Below are 25,290 nucleotides of genomic sequence, written 5' to 3'. Positions count from 1 at the left end.
CGGTCGCTCTGATTGGGGAAGGAGCAGCTAACCTGTTCATATAGCAAAACTCTTCTGCTAGAGACCTGTGGCCGAGTACCAAATCAATAAAGTCCGAAGGCTCTAGAAGTGCTGTTTGCCGCTGCTGCTGGGTGCTGCTCGTGTCTGCCGCAGCAGCGTTTTCTTGCTGAGTCAGGAAAGACAGCGTCTCACAGTCGTCTTGAGACGATGCGCACGCAGGCAAAGCAGCAGCACCAAGAGCAGCACTAGCATTGAAAACAGTAAGAGCGAAAGTGGTGGCAAGTGTAGCCGAATCATTAGTAGCACGATCCAAGAGAGCCAGCAGCAAAAGCCGCAACAGCAGCATCGTTTGTAAGCAGTTTAACTTGCCCCCCCTTCCTGGCCGTTTCTCGCTGTTGCGTTCGTGTGGCCCTCAGTTTCCCGCTGCACCCCTGCAGCAGCAGCTGCTGCTAGCTCCTTCTGCTGCTCTGCTTTGGCTTCCTTTGCGTCCTCTAACTGCTTCAGCACAACGCAGGTTGGTGCTACGCGGGTGTGGGGCATTGGGTAGCCAGGTGGAAGTGTGTAAGAGGCCTTGCTGCTCATGGCCGGTGGTAAAGCCGGTGTTACTGTTGACGATCTGGATGGCAATGCAGGAGGCGAAGGGGTCAAGGCCCAATTGCCCGCTGCAGAGCCAAGGGCGTGTGAGCCATCGTCCTGTGAGAAAATACAAACCTCAAGCCAGGAATAAGGCCCAAATCTAAGCCTTCAATCCAGGCAATCAGCGTATCAGAGGCTAGATACTGGTATTACTGAAGACTTAAGGACCAGAAAGGTGCATTCGCCCAGATCTGTCTGGAGTATCACCAGCCAAATTCTGCCACACAAACCCCCAACCCTGGTAAGCCTCGACCGTGCGCCTAAAACCGGAAGCGTCAAGCCCTAACACACTTGTCCCGATATCTTGGAGAATCCAACGGGGGGCATCTTCACTTCATCGAAGCACACCCCCGAACCTACCACACGCTCTCAGGTGTATGCCCAAACCTAGATCCGAAGAAAAGCTCTGATTCCTAAAGCCTAGAGTATTTCTGTCTCTCACTCGTATCTTTGGCCCTATAAATTGGGCCTTTGCGGGTTTTAGGCAAATATCTAGTCGATACACGCAAGAATGTTCACTTGGTCTACACGACCCAGCAACCTGGCATGCGAACTCCATAGGTCCTCGTGGAGCATACCAGCCGTTCTATGCCGCGAAAAACGATGCAACGTTAAAGCGCAACACTAAAAGAATTGTAGCTTAAAATAGATTGAAAAAGTAGCCTGAATCTGGCTGCCCTCGATGCATCCATTTTCTGAATCGCTGGGGTCACTCCGGCGGCATTGAAGGGCTTAATGAAGAAGCAAGAGTCAAAACCCTGATCTGTTTTAGAATGAAAAACAGCCTAATTTCATTGAAACTCAGAAACGCCTCATAAGTTGTGGCGGCCTTCTCACCTTATCTCGAAGCAAACGTACATTTTACAGTTGTCATTAGCAGTAGGGTCCAGCACCCCGCTAGAGCATCCATGGTACGAAAATACATTTTGCCCGCTGGGAAGGTTTCTTGCATGCACACAGTCATCAGCTGCCGAAGGAAGATTCTCAGGTCTCAGACTTTTAACCGTGGGACGAAAGCGTTGAACAGGAAAGTTACTAAAAGCGAGTACACTGCCCAAGCCCTATGTAAGGTCTAGAAACCCGTAGGCAATGCCCTGCACACTTAAGACGTGGTACCTTCATGTAAAGAGCCTCAGAGCGTTCTTTTTGTGTGGTTACCAAATACAGACGGAAGTCCGAGGATACAGTGGTGCTGGCGGTGCGAAGGGAACTATATTACGCTATATCCATTCAAAAAGGAGCCTTAGCGGCTTCATAAAATCTCATCAACCCGAAATGCGCGACAGCTGTACAGCTGTATTGGTGGCTGATTAGATGGGTAGCAAATGGGTTCACTAGTATGCGGCAGTATACGCCTCACAGGCATGGGAATACAGAAAGCTGAACACCTGCAGGACCAGGTAGGATGTACCACATCTGTGTGGCTATTTAGTCATATTATTGCTCCCTGGTGTCACCATTCCCCTGGATCTGCGGGAGCAGAGGCGAGCAACAAACTCCAGCGCCAATAGCGCCAGAACAACGCATACAGCCCCAACAACCGCAATTGAGCTGAAGGACTCCTGTAGCCGGGACATCCTTGCGTCTATCCATGCCCTACACCATACAAACCACAACCTGTAGCTCGGAAATACACTATTTATTTCTCCCACGCCCCCCACCAGAGGCCGAAGCAACAACATACCCATTTTCCTGCTGAACCGGTGTGCACGCCTTTAGGGCAGAAGATGCATAGCTCCCCTCTGCCACGTTTATCCCCTTAGCAAGAGGTAAAGGACTGGAATTACGGGCACCTGCAAGTGTCATGATAGGGATTTCCTGGACGGTCAAGGCCCCATTGGGACAGAAGAAGGGAGCAGCGAATGGGCTCCTTCAGCAGCACTTCCCCTACCGGCAAGCGCACAAGTCTGTATTCCAGACCGTTCACCCTGCACTACAGACTGAACGTTGAAGGCCCGCAACTGTCGGCCATCCATATTGCACCAGCAGCCGCTTTGCTCAGGAAGGATGTAAACTCCTCCGCGGCTTGGCATCTGGTAAGCTAGCCAGCTCTCCTACAAACCAGCTAGCTTGAGGGTAATTACCTTGTGGGTCGCAGAGCTGAAAAAGGAAGAGCTCTGCATCAGATCCCAACGCATGAAAGGAACCCACGACGTCCCGGGCGCACGCAGCAACCCACCCTGCTCCCAAGCAAACTTCCAAGCTCTGCAGCACTTTCTCTGGAGGCTGCACTGGCTGTTGTTGCTGCCGTTGAGGCCCTTGCTGCACGCGCATTGCGGCAGCTGCAATTGACTGGATGGTGGAGCCAATCGCTGTACCCGGCTCCACAAGGGCCAAGCACGCTGTCCACGCGGGAGGAAAGTTAGCTGATCACAGAATTGCGCATAAAAGCCTGCATGTGTATGCACACACGAAGGAGCAGCTGCCGCGACAGATGCACCGTGAGAAATGGGAAGAAACAGCGTCAGATTTGCGAGCAGCAGTGGTGACCACCGTCAGAGTTGCAGAGGGGGTAAATGGACAACATCATGCGGTCTAAGGCATAGGGGTCTCACTTGGGGTGGACGCCTGAGCGAAGACAGGGTCTGGCGGGGTAAAGGTGCTGGCCGCAAGGGCACCCAGCAGGCAAAAAGCCAGCAGGCGACTAGCCAAGAAAAATACACTTGGAATCTCGAGCCGCCTGCCGCTGCGGCTAGTGGCGTAGCCTTGGTTGGGGCTGACGCGTGTGCTGTGCTGAGCCCTCGCGCTGGTGGCGTGGGTGGGAAACCCCATGCTGGCTCAGACTTTTCCTCTTAAGCCAAGTCGGTCGATCCCTGGTGAGTACTTGAGCCTTTGGGTAGTGGTGTGACACCCGTGTTTGCAGCCTATGGTGAGGGCTTTGCGCCTAAGCGTGCGAACTGTTGGCGCGCAGCGTGTTCGCAGGCCTTGCTGGCAAAGTACATCTCTAAAAAGCAGAAACCATGGTTACTCAATCCGCAGGTGGTTATTCCATATCCCTACACCAAAAAGCCTCATGACAGATGGCTGGTCAACGTTCGGTAGGACTTCGTGCTGGGGGTTGGGTGTACGGTTTATTTAGCCCATAAGTGCAAGTAGGTTGGAAAAGAAGCCACAAAATCCCCACCCAAGAGCCCTCAAGAGCTGCAAAACAGCCCAAGTCTCCGCAAAGAATCAATCCCATAGCCACACTGTGAGTAGAGCAAGGTTTAAGATCTGAGTCTTGCAATAGGGCCCCTCGCATGTGGGTCGGCAAGCCCCGTAGTAGTTGCATTCCATAAATACTGCAGGAAAAGGTTGATCAATGCCGTGCTTTATTTTCTAAGCCCATTACAGAGGATGTAAGTGTCAGCGGTAACGCTCTTACTCCTCGGCCCCCTCGGCGTCCCCGCTGCGCCTTTTCTAGCTGCTGCAGCAAATCTTAAGAGCAAGCTAGCAGCCACAGCTACTGCTAGTGGTGGAAACGGATTCCGCTGCACCTTAATGGTGCAACACAGTGGGAGCTGCGTTCGTGGGAATCGTTTCGCTAGCTACAGCACGCGCTTGCAGCACGTGTGTCAGCAACAGTCCCAGCGCCTAGAGGGACAAAGACAGCAGCAAAGCCACGGGCGGCAGCCGCTGCAAAAGGGGTTAAGGAGCTCTAGATGCGTCGTACTGCTACCCACAGCAATATTCTCGAAGTTCCAGGGCTTGGAATGCACAAAAAATCTGTGGCCTTACACGATTTACGTATTAGGGTGTAGAGCCTAGGATTCAAGTCCATGGTGAGGAGCAAAAGCCGGTGGATTGTGGGGGAGGCGGAATGGACATCAGCGAAGCGGAAAGGCGAGCCTTGGAACCTGCAGGCCTTCACAGAGGTGAGCAGCTAGTTCTATCCCTGGTTGGCTACTCCTCTAGCCATGTAACCCTGAATTCAGCTACCTAACTCTATCTAACTATGTCTATGGGTAGTGGTGTCGTTAGCAATGCCTGGAATGGCCTGAATTTCAGCTCAACTCAATTGTCAGGCCTCCATGGGTCCTTAGATACTAGTCTAATGTCTTTCTGTCTGGGGCGAGCTATCACGAAGGTAGTTTGTTCTTGTCTACCCAGATGTTTCTGTTGCCATGTGGACGCATTCTGAATTCAAGCCTTGATTGTATATCCTTCTTGCTCAGGCACTTCAGGAGACAGTATCAGGGTGCTGGGGAGCAGTAGGGGTAGCATGTTTGCTGCCTCATCTCCGTGTAGTGCACTTAAATAGAGAATCTGGGACGTTCATACTACAAGTTGCACGCGTAAGCAAAAGTCAAGCTCTGAGCCTCCTGGCGCTGCCAAAATTCTTTAAAATGAGCAGGCAACAGTACGGCTGAGTCGTGGGTACATAGATGCGGATCTCTCTTTTTGTTTGGGCGTTCGTGCGGGTAAATACATATGCGCATGGGTGACTATTCATATATGCATTTGGAGCTGTTCCGAATACCTGGCAATATTGTTTGCTTTTGCCTAGTCTGTGAGAAGATCCCTCCATTCCATTCTCAGCCATCTCCTTGAAGGGCATTGCTTCATGTTCTCTCTCGTTCCATGTCTTGGTTTAATTTCTGCGGTGTCCACAGAGCTATCTGCGGGAGCTGTTGCTGGTGCTGATGGCCCTTACCTCAGTGGAGGGCCGAGGGTGCCGTTTGCACGTTTTGCATATCGGAGGGACCTTGCTGAAAGCGCGTCGAAGCGCAGAACAGATGATGCAGCTGGCCTTAGCCAGACAGCTAAAAGAGCTGACAGAGGTGCTGGAGAGCTTTGACTAAATGCAACGTAATGAATATGGAAAGGGAAGAAGGAAAGAATGGAGGGATGAAGAGTAGAGAGAGCCACGGCTCGCTTCGCTGTTTGCCTCGGCGAACCCGAAACGCAACCCTGGTCTTTGCACCTTTTATTTCTGCTGTAATTTGATAAGCTTGGAAGCTACCGCTCATTATTTTATACAAGAAAGACGGGGTCGTATAGTTCGCAGGTCGATAGGTGACTCCTTAAAACCATGGACTATGGGGTGCATATAGCTGCGCACTTCTGTGCCACCATGGACACTTTAGTACGATCTACAGCGCTACCCACATCCCCAGCATTTACAGATCTGCAAATCTATGTGCACCTATACGACAGTCCATCTATACCTATTAGAATGTGAATTTACTAAACTTCCATGTCGGAAGACCCACTTCAATTGGACCTCGCATTCGACTGCCAGAGCGTTTATGCGCTGTACGAACCATTTAGCGCCAATTCGCCTGTACGGTAGCTATGTTGGAAATGGCTTCTGGCCCTGCGTATGCGAGCAGCAGCTCTACAAGCATCTGTGTTGCTTGTTGGTTTTCTGCTTCTGCCTCCCTCAAACAAACGACAGTTGCCTCGCGCTCCTACATGGCGAAATTTAAGGATTGGCACGATTGTCAGAAGAATTGTCGGTGGCACGTCGGGAACTCCCTTTACCTTGTTGACCCTCTGCAGGGCAGCTTCAAAGAATTGCCGTAGCGCTTGTTTCTGGCTTTTCTCTGTTTAAATTCACCCTAGCACTTTAGATGGACTGCCCCCATGAAAACCACCTCACCCAGCTCTTGTTGGCGGATGGTATATTCTTGCGTCAGTTCCTTCATTTCTCTTTCTAGCTCCTGAATTTCGCATATGCGTTTATTAGTGATTTCTTTCCTTCTGGAATTCCATGCATTGCAGATCGGACCTGACAGGCCTTTTCCTGTTCTTGAAACGAATGTACGAGGGATTGCTTTTTAGCCCGCGCGGAATCTAGACACCGAGCGAGCTCCTCCGCCGCATTGTCTCTTCTTTTGTTTAAAGAGGCCAGCAGTTCTTTGATACGAGAGTTCAGCTGCACCTTCTTGCCGGCTGATAGCTGCAGTAACTGCTCGTGCATAGTGGACAGAACAGTCTCAACTTTCTTCTGCTTCTGAGCCTGTGCCTCGGAAAACCTTTAGAGTGAACCACAAATAAGCAAATAAACGCATTTCAGATTTCCTCTATCGTTGTTTTCCCACCTCCGGTGTACATGTTCCACGAATGCACTAATTTTTGTGGCATCGCAGCCAGCAATAAATGCATCCAAATCGCCCAAGCCTTCCATTAAAGAGAAAACGCCTTTCTTAACAGCAAATGTGGACCGCTCTACATATCATGGCAAATATAATCGTTGACTTGCACGAATGTTTATTTAGCGTACGCTCTAAAAGCTTCAAGTGTATGCACAACTCGGGTAAGGTTTGAAGATTCAAAATAACAGCTAGCCAACCAGAACAATCGTGGAATTAGGAGCCGCTTGCATGCCATAATTCACATAATTCTCTCTAGTTCATGTCATCATGTGCATGTTCGCTGTGATATTCATGCTCATGGAAGGTGCAAGCCCTACTTCCAAAACGATCAAAATTGATGAGCTCATTGACAGAAAGCAAGCTGATGTGAGCCTCTAGCTCAGCCGCTGAGGGTGGCCACCGAACTCAAAATCAAGTCGAAGCAAATACGTAGCGCTCTATCTCGGGCCCTCGTAGGGAGACAACCCCCAGACTCAAAACGAAGCTAACAGTGTTATTTAGTGTTTCCTCAAGAGAAGTCCCCCCTCTCCCTGTCAAAGTCCATCACAGTTTCGGGTATGAGGGGCAACGAGCACCCACGGACGCACAACCGTACGCTCCAAGCACTCCGAGCACCCACGGCTAGTAGTACATGATATATAGCGCAGATGCACACAGCATTGCATCGTCTTATATCTAACTAACTCTACAATGCAATAAATAAGGTATATGAACGGGCAAACCAGTCGGTCAGCTCTTTACTAAGTCTTTGTTTTATGCAACTAGTGTAGGAGGAAGTGTGTCAGTGTAGCCTAGCCCGCTACGGCAGGCAGTTGAGGTGAACCCTGAACCTGATTCATATTTTTCCATCCCGCAGCTCAACAGCTACCAGGGAAACGCAGAGCGTTGGCTTCTGCGCTGCATTCCCAGGCTCTAAACGCATGTCGGCACAATTTTAGGACATTAGGCATCAAGGGAAGCTCTAGGGTTTGCCGCATGAAGGCAGTGGAAGAATTCCAAGTTTTGGTCTCCAGATAAGGGCTGCTGCAGCATGATCCTGAGGCACAAGGGCTATTTAGATAGCCATTGAGTCTGCCCCTTTGTCTACCTCGGGGGGAAACAGATATATTTCCGTGCTCTTGTCGGGGATGTAAGAGACAAGCAGGGGCGAACCCAATGCATCTCGTTTGACTAAACTTTTGGGGGTCAAAATAGCCCCATCGAGTCAGTAAGGCTCTATGGGAACGGGCAGGCATATCAGAATGATTTAAAAGAAAGCAGAAGGGAAATGGAAGTACTAAAAAGGGGGCCCTGAATGTTGCGCCTGCAGCAGTGTGGAGCAACGCGGCCATCCCTCGGCAGCAGCAGCAGCGGCCGCGGCAGCAGTACAACCACCGGTAGCATGAGCACAAGCCTCTTTGCATTTGAGTTTTCATACAGAATATCTCAATCGTTGGAAGCTCGACAGACAGCCCGGCTGGTGCTATTCTTTCTGCCGTGTCGCTGCTGCCGCTGCCGCTGCCACTGCCGCTGCTGCGGTTCGCCGAAGCTGCTGTCCAGCGCTCCCGTGCCGCAGCAGCATCTAAACTGTGACTATACCTTATTTGTGTCTGCTGCTCAAAGAGTAAGACACGAGCTTGGATCATAGCAGCAGGCGCATCAACAGCAGCGCCAGCAGCAGCTGCAGCGGCATTCTTAGAGGCGTACTGCAGTTGGTATTTTTTGTGTATCTTCAGTCCTAAACGCTAAGGCATTCATTGGGACTTTGAGGGCCTTCGCGCAGCAGCAGCTGCTGTTGTGCGCTTCCCTCATTTGCGCTGCTGCCGCCGCCGCAAAAGCGGCAGCATCGGATTTCACACATTTCTACGGACTTCAGGGCGCCCCACCTACCAGCTGTTTTACAGAAGTCTCATCACCTCGGCCGCACGGCTTTGACCTTCGCTGCAGCAGCAGCAGTGGCTGCAGCAACAGCAGCAGCAGCTAAGTTTTCAAGAGAAAATGACGTGCAAAGAAGATTACTATGACTACCTCTACAAAAGTGAGTCAGCATATCACAAACTTTCAGATACAAGCATATACACTTATTTTGAATGTGGCGTGCGCCATGACGTGCAAGTTGCCGTGGTGGGCATTGGGCCTGGTGTTCAAAGTGTTTGTTACGGGGTCTCCTTACATCTCCACAGACCTGTAGGGAAGGCCAAGCGCCAGACTTCTACTCCGAAGATTGTGCTTTTGAGTAGCGCATAATAGATAAACCCTTGTTGTGGAGTTTGAAGATAGAGATGTCCTTGGTCACCCACCCAGTTTGATTTTTCCTCTAAGGGTTTGCGGTAGTGTGCTTTCACGGATTCGCCTCTGCTCAGTTGTCCTCATTGGAGACAGTGGCGTAGGGAAGTCCAATATGCTCTCAAGGTAAGGGTTTAGGAATTTACTGGCTTACTAGAACCTAAAGAGCGCAAGCGTGGCCTATGCCTACCTGAAATGCGGATGCAGCCTTAGTATGAGATGCTGGCTTCTTGGCACACCGTTGAACGTCTCTTCTCAGGAAGTAGGGGGTCTTTCCGGATACTTCGTGAGTGTGCAGATTCACGCGGGATGAATTCAACCTCGAGAGCAAGTCGACAATAGGCGTGGAGTTCGCGACAAAGAGTGTGTACTTGGATGAGGGGAAGGTCATTAAGGCGCAAATCTGGGATACCGGTACGAATTGGGGGACGCGGGGCATCTCTAGCCGTAGTTTTTTGCGCTCTTGGTTCGAAATTTTCTCGGTGTTGTATCACGGGTTCTTTCCTTTCTAGGCGAATATGGAGGTGGCTATGGGGGGTGTTCGAGGGTTGCTTTAAAGGGTCTGCTCTTCGTTGTGTACCACAGCTGGCCAGGAGCGGTACAGGGCCATTACTTCTGCGTATTACCGCGGCGCGGTCGGTGCCCTGCTGGTATATGACATAACGAAGCGACAGTCCTTCGACAACGTAAGACTCCTGTTTCATGCAAGGGTGGGGTTTGGGGATGCAAGGCTGGGACTGGCGTGCCGGGCGTTTGTTTGGGCTGCCGGCCTTCTTGGTGTGATGGATGGCTTAAGGGGGATCTGTCCGCTGTGCCTATGAGAACGGTGGGATTTTCAGGTTGGGGATGCGGAGAGGTTCGCCGTAGTTTGTTGCGTTATGTGTCGTGTATCCTCGAGTTGTAGCCCTGGTGAAACGGGTGGTGTGGGTATGCGTTTGCAGGTGGAGCGCTGGCTGAAGGAGTTGCGGGATCATGCGGATCCGAACATAGTAATTCTATTAGTTGGAAACAAGAGTGACCTGCGCCACCTTCGGGGTATTACCCCGGAGGAGGCTACGCGATTCGCGAATCGCGAAAATCTCGCATTCATTGAAACGAGCGCACTCGATGCTACGAATGTTGAGCAGGCTTTCCACCAGATCCTTGCTGGTCAGTGAGGGTAATGGAGGTCTAGGGGGCAGTCAGTGGAGGCAGTTTGGCGATTGCTGACGAAGAGAGCTCCGGGGTAGAGAGGTTAGGGGTTCCAAAAATGGGAGGAGAGGGCTGAAGCATGGGATGTATAGGGGGTTTTTGGACGTGGACTGTGAGGTTTTTCGGTGCAGAAATTTATTTGTTGAGGCAAAAGAAGCAAATAGACGATAACCCTCTGGGAGCGCTCACGCAACCGGGCAGAGGCCAGAAAATTCAAGTAGGCGTGGGCCCACCCATGAGGCATCTTTTACCGTGGACCGCACACACTTCACAGCGAGTCTGCACATGTGCAGACGACCTCCTCGCTTAAGGAGATCACCAATATTGGAAAGAGGGCTTCTCTGCTTTGTGCGACGCGCAGGTTGATGAAGACAACAACCGCTGTATACAGTCGCGGCCCAGCAGGAGAGGGGGCTGCTGCAACTGATTCAGTGTTTCCCTGTGCGGCGACTTATCGAATCGCTGCTGCGGCTGCGCCCTATTTGTGCCGAGAGGGCAGCCTGCGTCAACGGTTGCCCATGTGGCGGCAGCAAGAGCTGCTGCTGCAATGGAGCATGCGGCTGCAGCAGCGGCAACAACCGTAAAGCACAATGACGTACAGGCGCACGGAGACCTGTGTAACTGCCCGACATACAACCTTGCGCTACTGCTTGCTCACTGGGCATGCAGTGACTGCGGCTGTAGCAAGAAGAGCAGCAGCAGGGGTGGCCGCAGCCCTTGCTGCTGCCGCTGCCGCCGTTGCTCGTGCGGTGGATGGTCAAGCAGCAGCGGCGGTAGGGGCAGCAACAGCAGCAACGAGCGTTTATATTTTGCTTGCCCGTGCGTGTGAGGCAGTTAAAGCAGCCGGTGGAAGGCAGCAGCAGCTGCTGCTGATTCAGTATGTCATATACACCGCATGTATGTGTGTATATGACATGTAGGTATATGTGCTTGCAGGTTTATATGTACACAGACAGCTGCTGGTAGAGTTGATGCAATGAGAGATTACTATTAGCGCGCAACGGAAACTGGTACTGGTTCCACTGCATCCTGCTGCTGCAATTGTTCCTGCTGCAGCTGCTGCATGCTTTAGGGAGGAAGTATGCCCGCAAAGCCGCTGCTGCAGTTTCTCAAAGGACGGATATCATAAAGTTAATACATCGGAGATTTATTAAAGCAAACCCAAATAGTTCACAGGATTTACATTAGCATTGCCCGAGAAAGGGTGAAAGTGCCCTACTGCAATAGTCGCTAATTGGGCATTTTGGCGGATTTGAAGCAGTCAGCTACTGCAGTTGCTGGGGTTTTAGTCGCTAAGGACTATGAGTTCCGCTTGGTTGACCTGTCGCTTCTGCGATTTAATCTTGCCACAGCTTGTGGATTCAAAGAATGCAGTGATGGAGGTTTGTCTGAGGACTTGGGTTTGGCCACGGCCATGTGCTCGATATGTTGCCTTATGCTCGCTTCCCTCGCTCCTGCTCTGCTGCATCTTCGCCGTGAGCCCTGCCATCTGTGTTGGCTTTTGCTCCTGTTCCCCGTTGTCTCGCCCTCGTTTTTCGCGCTCTCGCATTTCGTGTCGCATTGTTTCTTCGCACGGGGAAGACAGCTGCATATGCAAACGGAAACCAACACGAATATATCAGGACTGACAAAAACAAATCACAGAGATCATCCGTGCAGAGAGAGTCCTAAGCTGGGTGTGTATGTGCATCTGCCTGCGGCCCTTTGGTGAGCCCGCTCAAAATGGGTACCTCTCACCTTGTCTCCCCTCTAATTGTTTACTCTGCTGTGTATGGGGCACATACACGTATGCGCACTTGTGCGTATAGGCATTTTCAATGCTTGCAACTAGTATGTGCACAGGCTACGCTACAATGAACTCGATTGGGCTGCAGAGTAGCAGCGTTACCAGTCCGTTGAAGAGCCGAAACAGACGGTTGTAACTGGTCGCTCCGCGATTGCACACCGTCGGTATCTGCGTGCGCAATACCCCCAAGCTCTCGTACTGCAGCGTAGCTACGCGAGCACCGATTCTTGCTTTTTACAGCTCTTGCCAGCTGGGGCTTACGATCAATGCGTGGGAGTGTGTGTTGGGACAAACCACTTCTTTGGGGTTTAAGGCCTTAACGAAGTCGACAAGCTCAGAGAGACTGGAATGTTCGCTGTACGGCAGAAAATAAATGCTGAGGTTTTCGTCGTGGCTGCAGCAGGAGCACAGTTAAAGGTATTGCGAAGCGCGTAATGTTCAGCACCGCCGACCACAAGCCAAAGCGTCTCTTGTGACATAGTTGAATCAATTATTCAAGAAGACGGCCGGCCTTTGTATGAATATGTGCAAGTACACCCGTCCATAACTCAATGCGCATAGATAGATGCACAGAGAATGCCCATGAGTAGAATGTAAGTATAGACTGCAAAATCCATACTCATGCCTTGCTTGTTGCACGTGCCCCTGAGTATGTATACTTATTTGCCGCAGAAGCAGGAAGGTGAATTCAAGTAAACATACGTGATCGTATGTCCAAACAGAACATATGTGTGCGCACATGAATTTATGCAGTTAGATTATGCAGGTGCACGCTGGAAACATCAGCGATAAGCAGCACACGAGCACAAACAGATAGCCAGCTACGGAACACGCCACTGGTATGCTTGCTGGTAGCATTTGTCAGGGCATTGGGATTATGTCATCCCTCGGAACTTACACGGAGCTGTTCTTTGCACCAACCGCCCAGCCCGTCCCTACAAAGCCTGGGAAACGCACATGCCTTCCACACAGGAGACTTAGCCCATAACAGTAACCTTTTACCTTCAGGTTCTAATCGTAGTGTCAAGGCCTTACCGACAACTTTTGTTGTTTGAGGAAGCCCCAAGTTTTCGAGGTGCCGCCGGATACCCGCGAAGTTCCCTCGTGGGGGGAAGGTCGAACCTGCACGCCCGATGCACTGTATCCTAAGTCTTGAACTCTAAGATGCCCTGCCCAGACGAAATATCTTCTGTGACTCCACGCACAGAGACTAAATGCGCACTCTTAGGAAGAGGGCTCACCGCAAACATGCATCGGCACCAAATCCACCTGCGCCTCTCCTGGAGACTCCGCAAACAACGCCAAGTCCTGTACCAAAAAGTCCAAGACACTCGACTCCTTGTAACGAAAGCAGCACAAACTTTTGAGCCTCAACTCCAAGGAATAGTGTGCCATGAGACTAGGAGCCCCCTCCACGATTTGGCGGTTCTATAGGGAAGGGTTGACAATTACGCTTCAGGGTTCGGGCTTTAGGACCTCGGGCGGAAACTCCAAACAGCTGAACACTCGCCGTCTTTGATGCGTTACGAAAATCCGCATATCCAACTTCCGGGCCAAATGGAGTGCGATTCGTTCCTTGCCTGCCCAATGACCGTCGCCCCCACAAACGCAAATCCACTGCTCATGACGCCTTCATTCATTCAGCATCAAGTAGGCAACAGCAAGAAAATGAAGTAATCCGAGTACCGGCCCCATGCACTCACCAATAGTGTAGGTGCCAACCAGGAAACGAATAGTGCCCTTGCTGCCTGCCTTTTCCAGCGCCTACAAGACACGGCAAGTCGCGTTTTGTGGATTGTGCCCCTTCGTTGAGCCGCTGCAAATGAAGTGCTCTAGATAGCCTAGCCGTGAAAATACGTATCAGATTACACGTGATATCAGCGGTCACGAAGATCCATGCCACCACAACGTTGCAAGGAAGCACAAAAGCCCACCTTGGTAGCAATTTGAAGAGCAGCATTGAGGACTTCCTCCTGAGGAGGAAAGGAGGTCTTTACTCCAGCGTAGGTGGTATCCAGGTATACCCTATCAAGTCGTGCTAGGGCTTGAGACTTCACTGATGGTTTGGGATTGAGGGCTTGCAGCATGGAGGGGCAGTAACGAAAGTCGCCGCAGTGCAGACACCGGCCGACTCCAGGACCCTCAAAAAGAAACATAACAGCTCCTGAATAATGAAAAATTGTACACTCAATCCCCCCAATCTTATGCTCCACACCCTATACTCGGACTCCTATGCATGCGATCTATGTGCGGGGGATGCGCCTCATGTTCAAATACGCCCTAGGGCACAGAGCGTAGCGCCTAGCAGCTAAGGCTAAACCTTCTTGGGTAAGCATGTACCTGGGCAGTGGTTCGCATCGATGAGAGTAACCTGAATGCCGTGAACCTTCACTGGTTCGCCCATCGGTAGCCGCAGAACCATGTTAGAAGGAACTCCTAGAATCTTTTCAATTAGATTCCCTAAAAACATGTTTAAGTCACGAACTCTTAAACTTACACTTAAGTTCCCAACAGAACCAATGAGAAGATGCTGTATGCAGGAGTGTAACGTGACACATCTCCTGCAGCATTCTCCCTTGAGGAATCCTAAACCCTCAGAGATGCGCCGCAATGCCTAAACTCTCACCTGTTACAGTAGAGCACCAGACAGGACCCCTTCTCCATTGCCTTCCTAGACCTGAATAATGATCAGAATGAAAGTGTGACAGAAAAAAAACAAACTCTGGCTCACATGCCCCGTGAGAACGCGGCCCGCGGTTGGGAGCATTTCGCTCGTTGACAACTTCCTTGGGGAGCCTTCGAAATAGGTCAACAAGAAATAAAGGGCTGGTTCCAGCTACAATATGTCCTTGGAAATCATCCATAGTCTTGGGTGCAGTCTTTCTTGTTTGCAGGGGCAAGGTGGGGCCCCTAGGGGCCCCAAAGCCAGGCAAAGCAACTCCCTAAATATGGATAAATGAAATGAATCGCTGTCTAGTGGCGAGTGTACATGCTGCTGGTGACAAAATGTTTGGGGCATAGGATTCACAATTAAACACTGGAGCTGCTCAAAGTAGAGTAGACGCTCTGGTAATATGAAGAATTCAGAGGAACAGACTTTCTAACATCACTAAAGCACATTGATCTTGTGTTTATATGCTAAAATAAAGAGTTTAAACAGCTGTAAGGATCAGGAGTATTAGCCCAGAACCTTGAAGGCTAATCGGGGGGGCCGCCCCGTGGTCCATTTATGGTGACCATCACGAACCTAACCTCGAACGCAACCCGATCGGTTCAGTTGCAAGGAATGAGCTCTCTAGCCTAGCTCCTACATGTTGAGCGTAAGACTTCAAGATGCTCGCAAAACCATTAATTATGCCCCACAATTTCCGTGGACTCAGCGCCTCACCTGCAAGGGTCAGCACTTTGCACCATCTTGTTTCTCGAGAAGCACTTCCTATTATCCACGGTTGTTCACTCTAGCCACTCACTTCTTCGCTCATGAAATGCGATTCGCGAAACCTTTTCGCTTAATTGTTTTCAGATGGGCCAGGTTTCTCCAGCAGTCAGCTGATTGTAACACGTGCAAGTTGTGCTTCCTCTGTTCTGAGTAGAAGTCCCCATTTTAACATGTTATGTGTAATATCCTATTCAATACTCAACTTGCAAAATACCATTTAGTCTGAGAGGCTAAAAGCTCAAGGGTTCGCGTAGTAGTTCATGATACAAAATGGATCACGTGCGGGAGTTCAACCAGAGAATGGACTGCTTTCCTTTGGTTTCTCTTCCACAATTGGCAGTTTTTTCATACCCATTCCATATGGTTGTCATCATAAACTGAAATGAAATGATCTGGTAGGGTATCCACTACACACATTTTCGAGGTGTACAGGTACCGCCTGTATACTGCATAGCTCAGACCTGTTCCTCTCTTCAATACCTTTCGCTGCTTCTTTCTAACGTGCATAGCTCACGGTCATTTCAATGCAAGAACGTCTAAACCTCAAAAGCAATGAAGGTCGCAGCCTCAGCTGTCATTTTGTCATTTGTTCTTAGTTCATACTCGTTCCCTCTGCAACCCAGAAATTTAACTCCCACCTGGCATCCCCTACTTGAAAAGGACTCCAGAGGCTTTTATCGAAGGAGGTCAAAAGAAACATCACCTTTCACAAGCTTCCTGCAAGTTGGCACCACACTTCTGGTAATCCTATGCATAATCGACTTAATGACACCCACGGAGCAAAGTCTTTCCCTTTCTCTCCAGGCACCAGTGAATGATAGCTTATGTGCGTGCAGGATCGTAGGTGAGCAGAAAACTCCAGACAAAAACATTATGTTCTTGCTGACTTTTCCGTGGTAGAGGAGAAACCAGAAGTGACGGAGGAATTCGAATTAAGCGCCGCTGCCACCCCCCCCACTGCCGTAGCCATCAAAGGCAGCACTAATTCTTTTAGACAGGTAGAATATGACGATCATTAGCATTAAGGCGCATTCATAAATACACCACGACACTTCAGGTTGACTCCCCATGGACGCCTGTCTTTTTCCCTACCTACAGCCAGTTCACCCCCGTAACAACACCCTACGTAAGCTTTTGGTGTTAGTTGCGGCATGATGTTTCTGCTGAATTGCCATTCAGTTTACAGCAGTGGGCCAACATCACGGACTGCCGATTTAGCACCTTCCCACTGCCCCCGAAAGGCGGAAATGAACTGTATCTGCCATTGGCAACGACCAGGACACGGTCAAATGACTATTGTGCAGATATAAGCTGCAGTTACAACGTGTGAACTCTATGCCAAGATTCATCGTTTAGAGGCGCAGATCTGAGTGGCACCAGGCGGACACCTGCGTGGTAAAGGCCCACTCCCCAATAGACTCCACGAAAAGCCCTCGAGCCACTATCCTAGATAAAGCCGTATTCAATAGACTAATCGACTTTAAGGTAACGTATGCGGCATAAGTACCCGCACTACATGCCTCCAATATGGGAAGGGCATAAACGGATTAGACAGGCTCTAAGAAATCTCTCATCAGTTTAGCCGCGACGGCTGCTCCATCATCGGGTGTCAGGAGATAGCCAGGGTATACCTATCTATGAAAATATGTGTATATCCACACCATAAGTACACAGCTATTCACGAAAAACATTTCGCCCGGGAGTATTCGTGGACTTCAACTACGAGTGTAGGGGCACCCAACGATACCAACTCCGCTCTGTTTCTTCCAGCAACAGCCAGAAGATACTGGATTTAAATCAAAATCGGTAGTACTGGTGTGAAGAAAAAAGATCGAAATTCCCAAACAACATTTTCCATTCACATGTCTTCTGAAAACCCTGAAACGAATGCTACATATAACCATGTACATATACACCTCCTGCCACTTTGGAGAGATCCAGAAAAAGCAAGGTGCATCAACGTACAACATGCATGCTTACAGAAAACGCATGCATGTGTACACACCCAGCACAGCATGCACACGTTGATCAACTCCTGCACATATTTTCATGTGTGTATATGTGCAATTAGAGCCGTACGTATGCGTGTTCGCAGCGAATATATGCATGGTGAGCCGAAGTACGCACACATGCTGTTTCGCAGACCACAGACATGCAAAAATATGAGGCAGGCTGCTGTGACAAGCTCTGGTGATTCCGTTTTTGTAATAACTCTGTGCATCCACTGCCAGATGGACAAAAGAGTACGTATAAAGGAAGAATGCTACATCGATACGCAAGCAATGAAAGCAAAACGAAGTTTAAGAAATGACGCAAGTAGGTATACAACTTTCCTTTTAGATTGGTATGCGCCCAAATCCCCACCCACGGAAAATACCGGTGGGTGTTCACGTATCTACACACATCGGGAAGCAAGCGAACCCTAGTTATACACCCATACATGCACACCGACACACCCCAGGGCCTAAGCATTCACGTATAAACCCTAAAGATTTGGCCCCGCCTGAATAACCTCAGCCGTGGCTTTGTCGTGGTACTGCTTGAAGTTTTCCACAAAAAGCCCTGCAAGTTTCTTCACCTGCCGATCCAAATCCTGGGTGTCCTTCCAGGCCTTCTGGGGCAAAAGCAACTCTTCCGGCACACCCGCCACTCCCTTTGGCACAAGCAACTTGAACACTGGCATCTCCTGAACACAGAACCCAAACCGTGATCTCTCAAGCCGTATAAACCACAAACTGCAGGGATGCAATCCAGAAAATACACGAGTCCTTCGTTTGATGTAATCCAGAGCCTTGAGTAATTGTAACCCCTCTACCACCACACACGGCCAAGCCATTCTATTCATCCTCACAACCCAGGTGAACCCTTAACCGAAGACCGTCCTCACCTCAAACTCTGCCTTCGCGAGGGATCCGTCGTGGATAGCGTCGACCATAGCGCGAGTGTATTTGAGAGGGATACGGCGTCCGGCTGGCATGCCGTAGCCTCCGCTGATCCATCCAGTGTTCAGTAACCATGCATTGGCGTTATGTTCTTGGAGCTTCTTTGACTGCGCGTGCACCAGCAAAACACGCCTCACTGAGAAGCGCTTTGTCTATAGGAGCTGGGAGGCAGGTAGGTGCCTGGCTTGCCGAAGGTACAGCCAACCATGAAGACAATGGGCCTATATCCCAGACGTAGGGCCTTACCAGCATCTCAGCATACACCATGGGGTGCATAGCCAGGAACGGCGATCCGTAACACGCAGAAAACGTGGCCGTTGGCTCAAGGATTCCCATTTCAGTTCCAGCCATCTTGCTGGTATACCCGGAAATGAAATGATACATGACTTGCTCAGGGGTCAACTTGGATACTGGGGGCAAGACGCCGAACGCGTCGCACGTCTGGCGCGCACACAAGCCACAGAACACCCGAAGTCAAAATACACACCCGTAACGCTATGGCGAGTTCACAGCGCTTCCCAACTCGTGGGTACCTTGTGCTTACCAGCAAGATGATGTTGCTCGGGTGCGTGTCGACACACGCTGGAATCCTGGCATTTGGAATATAGTATAGGGGATAAGCGCATCGCGTGTTCTCCGTGATGCTGCAATCGGTGTAGTCCACTCTGCGCTCGCTTTCCTCTAGCACAACGTTCTCCAGGACAGCACCAAACCTGATAGCGTCGTATATCTCCGGTTCCTGTTCTCTGCTTAGGTCCTTGCACTTTGCGTAGCAACCTCCCTCGATATTGAACACACCCTTTTCTGTCCACACGTGCTCATCGTCTCCGATGAGCTCGCGACGCGGGTCCGCGGACTGCACATCGCAACGAAACCCCGTGAAGCCGCGTTTCAACATAATATACAGACAGAAGTGCACACTACATGGGGCAGGTTCCTCGTAAAACGGCCGCTGCTGCGGTGCATGTGTATCAACACCACACCGCATCTCACCAAAGTGGTCTTGCCGGTGCCGCTTAGCCCAAAGAAGAGCGTAACATCGCCCTTCGGTCCAACATTGCACGATGAATGAAGCGGCAGCTGGCCCCTCTTCGGCATAAGATACATCATCAATGTCAAGATCCCCTTCTTCATCTCGCCGGCATACTGTGTGCCCAGAATCACCATCTCACGTTTTCCCAGATGAAGTGCAACAGAAGTCTGGCTAGTCACACCTGAACACGAACAGCAACTCAACACCAAGCGACCTCTGAATGCCAAGACACGCACGCCTGCCCGCCTGTGCCAAACCCAGGAAAGCGGTTATGTCACTCGTCAGAGACTGGGAAATCGAGTGCTGGCACAGCGGGAGTTTTTCCCCTCGAAAATTAATTCCAGTACCACATCACATATCCTCACCATCAGCTAGGTCTACCTGAAATTCGGCTGGTTGCATACACCAGACGCCACCCCTCCTACCCCCAGCACCCCCCCTTTCCTCTGTCATTCTGCAAAAGACTGATTTCGCTTCTCTCGGTCTGCAGCCTTCTCTATCATCCTAGCTATCCGGCGGCTTCTAAACTAGCCTCAAACAGAATAACTCCGGTATTCAAAGAAAAACCAACACACATCAACTGCTACATGCGCACAGCACGAGGCAATGAAAGGAAACTTGAATCGTTGGAAAGTACCTTCGGTAAACCGATTTGCCGGGAAGCAGCCAGCATTATATATCGTAAAATCCGGCTCAAAGGCTGCCAGCTCCTCTTTTGTGGGCATCACCAACATGTTTTGCATGAAGAGAGCGTGGTAAGCTCGACTCGTGATGACGCGGATCTTCACCCGAAACTCTTTATCCCACCCAGCAAAGGCATCCACGACGTACAGCTGCTCCTGCATCGACACCAAGGCCAAGGCATAGAGAGAAACGCCCCCATGCATGGGTGGAGTTTTCTGCGGCTCTCCTATCTCCCTCCCGAGTGTACTAGTGCCTTGCATCCCCAGTGTCTCTACATGGCGCCGTGAGCACGGCCCTCACCACTGCTCCCTCCATTTTCCGTCAGCTGCCTGCCCACTTTCTGAACACCTTGCTCATTCTGCCCCCATTGCATGCGGGTGCAAGGATGGAGGCATCCACCACACACTTCTCGAGCCCGCAGAAAGCAACCGACTGGGCTTCAGGCCTTGACACCACCTACCTGCAAGTTCAGAAAGTCAACAGCTCTCTCCCTGTTCGTCAAATACGCCCTCTCCGCGAAAGGCATGTTGACCTTTCCCCACCAGATATCATCCTTCGAAGATGGCTCCTCCACAATCCTCTTGTCCCCTGGGGAGCGGCCCGTCTTAAGGCCTGCGCGCGCAGCATTCCGCATGCAGAAGCCGTCCGTGAATGGCGACAGGCATATGCCTTGAAGGACGCTGACAGACAGCGAGGAGAGGCAGCAAGCACAAGGGCAACTGCGTGTGGAAAGGAGGCACGGGAAGCAAGAGGACGGAAAAGGGGCGGCAAGTAGATGGGCGCAGCCGAGAGAATACCCGCCGAATCACGAAATCCAAATCAAAACTGCGACAGCCAAGGGCAGTACCTGAAGAGACGCAGAGGGCCCCTGTATTGGAGATGAACGTCATGGCTTCGTTCTTTAGGGCCTCTTCATACAAGATCGCGGGAGACGTGTTGTGAAACAAATGGCTAACTTGAATTCCTTTCTGCAGAATATTCAAAAACATAAACAGCACTCTCCAGTGACTCACGGCTGAACTCTGTCAAGTAGACGCGAAAAAAGGCCCCTCCAAAACAATCCCACACGAGCATCCCCCCGTGTTCCCCGCACATCGCCCGCCACCTCTAAAAAGAAGTGGCCAGTCACTCCCTGAACGGCTGCCATGCAACTCTCCATACATGCCCCCTCAAAACTGCCCCCTCCGCCTCATGAATCGCAGCACCGCAAAGGGAGAATCGATAAGGGGCAAACATGAGCACACGGGGACCGCACCCACTCTCTACCACGGAATCTTGTGGTCGCCTCGGTTCTACTGAGAGCTCGTTAGAGCTCCGGGTTGACGCTCACTCCGTGTATATCCTCTTGAAACTCTATCTCCTTCTGCAACTGCCCTAAGTCGAGTATGTCTTTCTTGGTCAGTGGGCAGTCACCAGGCTTGTGGTGGGCAAGGTTCGCGTCTATCTGCTTCCGCAGCATCTCCAAAAAGTTAACCGGATCTCTGGCCTCCTGGCGGGAGGCAGCGTCAAGTGACCGCATTGTGGATGTCTGGGGGCGCGGCATTAGGGCCGAAGAGGAAGTCGCAAAAAAGGAGACTTTAGGAGGCCAGGTTGCGAGACGTGAAGCGGCGAAAGGAGCAATACTACGAGACACAGGGAAAGAACACAACTGCCAGGCTGCTCTATTCCCGCGTTTAGACAATAGCACACCCAAATAAGGTGGTGTGATCATCCCTCCTGCCGGTCCCGCTGCTGCCTCTCCTGCTGCTGCTGGTACTGGTGGAGCGGCTGCGCTGGCACGCAAGGATATGCAGTGGCGGGGTACTATTAGGGAAGCAAACCACCTGTTCTCCTTCCTATTCCTTCAATATTCACGAATATATGCCTTAAAAATAGCAGCTGGCAAGAAAGCAACCTTTTCGCCAAAGGGGGCAGCAGGTGAGGGGCGGAATAGGGGGGCGTGTCCGTGCGAGAAATTGCACTGGTAAAAAGGAGCAGGAGAATGATCTCCTGCTTACGTTTTTTTAAAAAAAAGGAATACTCCGCAATGTGAAAGACTAGTTTATTTGCTGCAGATCCAAGAAACAGGGGGTGCTTGCGACAGCGCATGCGAAGGGCACGCGTCGAGTGCACATGCAGGAGCAAGGGACAGTGAGATAGAGAACAAAGCAAGGAGGCGATTCTGCCTCAATTCCCATCATTTCAGCGTTCTATCTTACTGGGGAGCTCTCAAGGCCGCTTGCCATTGGAGCGCGCGAAATAAACGCATACACCACAAATAGGCAGTGCTTCCCACCCACGACCCCTGAACACAAAACCAGCAATGTGTCGCGATCGGTTCTTCCAGCATTCACTTTAAGTAGCCGGGCTTTCTCTTTTGATGCCTGAGTCTCAAGCGTGCCTAAGGAAAGGTTCTTCCATACCTCTAGAGCACCCGGTGTAAGGCTGTGGAAACTTATTCTAAGCAGTGAACGAATTAAATGCCCAGTATGGGCAGGGCCGGGCATCGATGCAGGTGTGTGAAGCTCTAGTAATTACAAACAGGGTGAGGGGCATCAACGAATGCAAACACACACGCTCACGCAAGCTTACAGGGCTGCTTGCATAGAGCAGTAAAACTGCGCCGCATTAAGCTACACTTCGGCACATTTCCCTACAGAAGCTATATTGCACTTACGCATGAGTAATAGCATGACTACTCGTATTGAGTCTTGCTAAATCTTATAAGTTGCCGAGCAGAGTTACTTACGCATCCCACAGTAATTGTTGCACGCAGGTGACGTTACACTCCTTTTGACGTTTCCGTAGGGTGACACTCACATTCAGACTCAATGAGAAACTTATTTAATCTTATTGATACTTTTATAGAGGCGATATTCTGTTATCGATCCTTACACTTCCAAAAACGAGGGGCATGGGGCAGCTAGGATGCGCCTAGCTTCACCTGCCAAGTACTCCAGGGCATTCACAGCTAGATTGACATATAATACAGCACACACACACGCACACAATATTACGCCTTGTACTATCGAGATGTGTATGTGAGCCCCCTTGTACGAGAAAAAAACACAAGTAAAATGTGTGGAGTAAAGCAAAGGCACACCAGTTCAGAAGTGCTTTCGCGCCTCAAAGAGCACCCTCTGCATTCAAATACAGCTGGCGCATGCAGCATACTCAACTTCTAAGCCCTTAAAGAGGCGTCAGGAAGAATATAGAGATAAGACTTGAGAGTGACTATGCATAACTTTGAGTGTAAGGGAGAGCTAACATTTTTCGGGAATCTCGAATGCAAAACGCACCGACGAAGGTAGCTACTTCCGGCCGAGCGTGCGGTGAGGAAGGACAATCATCAAGGATACTTGGGAATACTGTCCATGGCAATCAGAGCTGTGGTCCAACCACAGCCGCGAATTCCCTTGCAGGCAACGAAGCCTACAGCTGTACATCCTTCATCTACAGAGGTTGGCTTTTCCAGCCCTGTTTCACCAAAAAGTCCCATCTAGTGTAGCCGTGGTGCTCACCACTGCTAAATTCCAGAGTGCGGCTTGTTGTCTATCCTCCGTCTCCGCACGGGCCACTTGCGTGCGTAAAAAGGTCTAGAGATAATTCGGGGAGTTGTGAAACTTCTCAAGGAAGCCAATATTGCTGGTTCTGTTGCATCTACAATATTAGAGAAAATCGATAGAGTAAAAGCCAGCATCGATTTGCTTGGAATGACTAAGGTTTTTGCCACCTGAACGCAAGCTTTTTTGTCTGGTTTCCTCCTGATGCACCTTATGAAGCCTGCCGATTTATCGGGACCGCATCTCCAGCCTCGAAATGCACAGTTCAACGCCGCATGTCAGATTTCCGTGCTTGTCATTCTTGAATTTCGCACATACATTTGCGTGCAGTAATCAGGTCTTCTGCGAAGCCCTCCGTCGCTAGGGGTGGCTGCAGAGCCTAAAGCGCAAGGTCCAGGCCCCGATCGAAAGGGAGTGTCTTAATGCAGACCAGGGACCGGGGATAGAAACGAGCACACAGGTATAATGTTTCATTATGAATTTACTTAGCACAAGAGAAAGACTCAAACCAAACAATGAGATTTGTGTAGGCGTCGAGTCGCAAAAACTTGAGAAGAGTGCGTTGGGAGCGCACTTTGTGTCTATATGCGTTTTGGTGGTTCGCAGTGGTCAAATATGGCCAATGTGTGGGAGGCCTTTAAAGCATGCCATAACGCGCTTACGAAGTTCAGTTCTTATTGATACTTCTCAGGTACTCTGAAGCTTCCATACGTGAGCTAAGAGTCATTTATCATCTTCCGAGCCTTCACAGAGCTGGAGTAAAAGATTCAATTGTCATATTTGCTGAGGCTGTCGACAATGATGTAGATGCTACTTTTACCCTTGACTTCCGGCAGCCCAACGATAATTTTCCTAGTCCGATCGGTCCAAACCTTCTAATGAACTGTAGAGATTAACAAAGGTTCATGTTTAGGAGGAATACGTGCCGTTTAGGTGCTGACAATCCGGTCATGGCAGTTCATGGTCTTTTGATGAAGGAAGCATCCCAGGTCACCAGAAGGACTATGGGAACTTTTTCACGTTCCTGTGGATCGCACCATGGCCCGAAAGAGTAGAATCGTTTGCGGCCGGGAAAACTGCACTGCGGAAAAAGTCGGAATACAGACGCGAGGGAGTCCCCGCTTCGTTTTGAGAGACCACAGCCGGCTAACCTCGGCGCGATGGAGCTCATCCTTTTGTTAATCTGGATGCTAGCAATATTAGCCGATCAATGGGTGTAAAAAGCGTTGAATTCACTCAATCTTGAGAGAATTCGCGATTTATTACTGACAGGAGCGGTTGCGATGCACAAAAATGGATTGCTGGGGCATTGCCGCGACCGCTGGTGATTCCCTGAATGTAACTTACTGCGGCGTCCTACTGTAGGAAGCGCTCAAGCCAGTAACAGAGTAACGGCTATCGACTTCCTGAAAATGTTTTTGTAAGGATTACTGAAGGCTGGCTTTCCGTCTAAAGAGTACAATGACTCCATTTTCTTTAGAGCCAGCCGGGTTTTTCCTCACCCCGAACCACACCGCAGAGGTTTCCTTTACTCTCATTGGACATGGCTGCTCCGTTTGTGGTGCAAAGACGAGAGGCAAAATTTGGTGCCTTGGAAAGCTGGTGACATCGTGGCAGAGAAGACCACACCCGTGCACGTCACTTGCATCTGGTGTAAGGAAGGAGTGACGCTTATTAGGGAGCAGCGCAAGTACC

At 50.5% G+C, this 25,290-nt stretch overlaps 6 protein-coding genes across 6 annotated transcripts; 2 read left to right on the top strand and 4 right to left on the bottom strand.

Moving 5' to 3' along the window:
* Nucleotides 1-2,634: 2,634 nt before the first annotated feature.
* LOC113147635 lies at nucleotides 2,635-3,877 on the bottom strand. Its single transcript, XM_026338786.1, has 2 exons — nucleotides 3,670-3,877; nucleotides 2,635-3,002 (listed from the first exon to the last, which is right to left on the bottom strand). Exons 1-2 carry the CDS (start codon nucleotides 3,875-3,877, stop codon nucleotides 2,635-2,637), a joined length of 576 nt encoding a protein of 191 aa, XP_026194571.1.
* A 1,241-nt stretch (nucleotides 3,878-5,118) lies between these two features.
* Nucleotides 5,119-6,745, bottom strand: LOC113147634. The gene is made up of 4 exons (XM_026338785.1): nucleotides 6,660-6,745; nucleotides 6,324-6,593; nucleotides 6,218-6,285; nucleotides 5,119-5,264 (listed from the first exon to the last, which is right to left on the bottom strand). The coding sequence occupies exons 1-4, from the start codon at nucleotides 6,743-6,745 to the stop codon at nucleotides 5,119-5,121; spliced, it is 570 nt and encodes a 189-aa protein (XP_026194570.1).
* A 1,945-nt stretch (nucleotides 6,746-8,690) lies between these two features.
* On the top strand, nucleotides 8,691-10,135 carry LOC34623168 (ras-related protein Rab-11B). The gene is made up of 5 exons (XM_026338808.1): nucleotides 8,691-8,730; nucleotides 9,056-9,104; nucleotides 9,277-9,392; nucleotides 9,564-9,664; nucleotides 9,920-10,135. The coding sequence occupies exons 1-5, from the start codon at nucleotides 8,691-8,693 to the stop codon at nucleotides 10,133-10,135; spliced, it is 522 nt and encodes a 173-aa protein (XP_026194593.1).
* A 1,319-nt stretch (nucleotides 10,136-11,454) lies between these two features.
* LOC34623167 (DNA ligase 6) lies at nucleotides 11,455-14,819 on the bottom strand. Its single transcript, XM_026338784.1, has 11 exons — nucleotides 14,736-14,819; nucleotides 14,582-14,675; nucleotides 14,296-14,415; nucleotides 13,899-14,119; nucleotides 13,659-13,719; nucleotides 13,432-13,535; nucleotides 13,197-13,263; nucleotides 12,991-13,077; nucleotides 12,854-12,899; nucleotides 12,217-12,349; nucleotides 11,455-11,754 (listed from the first exon to the last, which is right to left on the bottom strand). Exons 1-11 carry the CDS (start codon nucleotides 14,817-14,819, stop codon nucleotides 11,455-11,457), a joined length of 1,317 nt encoding a protein of 438 aa, XP_026194569.1.
* A 1,127-nt stretch (nucleotides 14,820-15,946) lies between these two features.
* LOC113147633 lies at nucleotides 15,947-16,538 on the top strand. The gene is made up of 4 exons (XM_026338782.1): nucleotides 15,947-16,135; nucleotides 16,199-16,238; nucleotides 16,295-16,392; nucleotides 16,452-16,538. The coding sequence occupies exons 1-4, from the start codon at nucleotides 15,947-15,949 to the stop codon at nucleotides 16,536-16,538; spliced, it is 414 nt and encodes a 137-aa protein (XP_026194567.1).
* A 1,341-nt stretch (nucleotides 16,539-17,879) lies between these two features.
* On the bottom strand, nucleotides 17,880-21,572 carry LOC34623166 (phosphoenolpyruvate carboxykinase (ATP)). The gene is made up of 9 exons (XM_022736297.2): nucleotides 21,384-21,572; nucleotides 20,901-21,021; nucleotides 20,514-20,665; nucleotides 20,007-20,208; nucleotides 19,330-19,550; nucleotides 18,881-19,192; nucleotides 18,583-18,777; nucleotides 18,282-18,443; nucleotides 17,880-18,080 (listed from the first exon to the last, which is right to left on the bottom strand). Exons 1-9 carry the CDS (start codon nucleotides 21,570-21,572, stop codon nucleotides 17,880-17,882), a joined length of 1,755 nt encoding a protein of 584 aa, XP_022589015.2.
* Between the last annotated feature and the right edge of the window lie 3,718 nt (nucleotides 21,573-25,290).

This window comes from Cyclospora cayetanensis, unplaced genomic scaffold (assembly GCF_002999335.1).
Source record: "Cyclospora cayetanensis isolate NF1_C8 unplaced genomic scaffold, CcayRef3 CcayRef3_contig_30, whole genome shotgun sequence".
Taxonomy (NCBI): domain Eukaryota; phylum Apicomplexa; class Conoidasida; order Eucoccidiorida; family Eimeriidae; genus Cyclospora; species Cyclospora cayetanensis.
Note: the sequence above shows the minus strand (reverse complement) of the source record. Positions and strands in the feature narration are given on the sequence as shown.

Bases quoted from the DNA above. Each gene is read 5' to 3' on its own strand.
- LOC113147635 (XM_026338786.1), bottom strand. From the start codon at position 3,877: ATGCGAGGGGCCCTATTGCAAGACTCAGATCTTAAACCTTGCTCTACT. The intron at 3,003-3,669 runs GTTGACCAGCCA...TTCTGTGATCAG, and splicing joins AGCACGAAGTCCTACCGAAC to CTAACTTTCCTCCCGCGTGG.
- LOC113147634 (XM_026338785.1), bottom strand. From the start codon at position 6,745: ATGGAAGGCTTGGGCGATTTGGATGCATTTATTGCTGGCTGCGATGCC. The intron at 6,286-6,323 runs TCCAGAAGGAAA...ACGCATATGCGA, and splicing joins CGATCTGCAATGCATGGAAT to AATTCAGGAGCTAGAAAGAG. The intron at 5,265-6,217 runs GTGAGGTGGTTT...CACTGAGGTAAG, and splicing joins CATCCGCCAACAAGAGCTGG to GGCCATCAGCACCAGCAACA.
- LOC34623168 (XM_026338808.1), top strand. From the start codon at position 8,691: ATGACGTGCAAAGAAGATTACTATGACTACCTCTACAAAA. The intron at 9,393-9,563 runs GTACGAATTGGG...TGTGTACCACAG, and splicing joins GGCGCAAATCTGGGATACCG to CTGGCCAGGAGCGGTACAGG. The intron at 9,665-9,919 runs GTAAGACTCCTG...ATGCGTTTGCAG, and splicing joins AGCGACAGTCCTTCGACAAC to GTGGAGCGCTGGCTGAAGGA.
- LOC34623167 (XM_026338784.1), bottom strand. From the start codon at position 14,819: ATGGATGATTTCCAAGGACATATTGTAGCTGGAACCAGCCCTTTATTT. The intron at 13,720-13,898 runs GCTACCAAGGTG...CGTGTCTTGTAG, and splicing joins TCAATGCTGCTCTTCAAATT to GCGCTGGAAAAGGCAGGCAG. The intron at 13,264-13,431 runs GTCCTAAAGCCC...TTTTTGGTACAG, and splicing joins GTTTGGAGTTTCCGCCCGAG to GACTTGGCGTTGTTTGCGGA.
- LOC113147633 (XM_026338782.1), top strand. From the start codon at position 15,947: ATGAAGGTCGCAGCCTCAGCTGTCATTTTGTCATTTGTTCTTAGTTCA. The intron at 16,239-16,294 runs GTGAGCAGAAAA...TTTCCGTGGTAG, and splicing joins ATGTGCGTGCAGGATCGTAG to AGGAGAAACCAGAAGTGACG. The intron at 16,393-16,451 runs GTAGAATATGAC...ACGACACTTCAG, and splicing joins GCACTAATTCTTTTAGACAG to GTTGACTCCCCATGGACGCC.
- LOC34623166 (XM_022736297.2), bottom strand. From the start codon at position 21,572: ATGCGGTCACTTGACGCTGCCTCCCGCCAGGAGGCCAGAGATCCGGTT. The intron at 20,666-20,900 runs GTACTGCCCTTG...CTGCGCGCGCAG, and splicing joins GGCCCTCTGCGTCTCTTCAG to GCCTTAAGACGGGCCGCTCC. The intron at 19,193-19,329 runs GTGAGATGCGGT...TGCGATGTGCAG, and splicing joins GCACCGGCAAGACCACTTTG to TCCGCGGACCCGCGTCGCGA.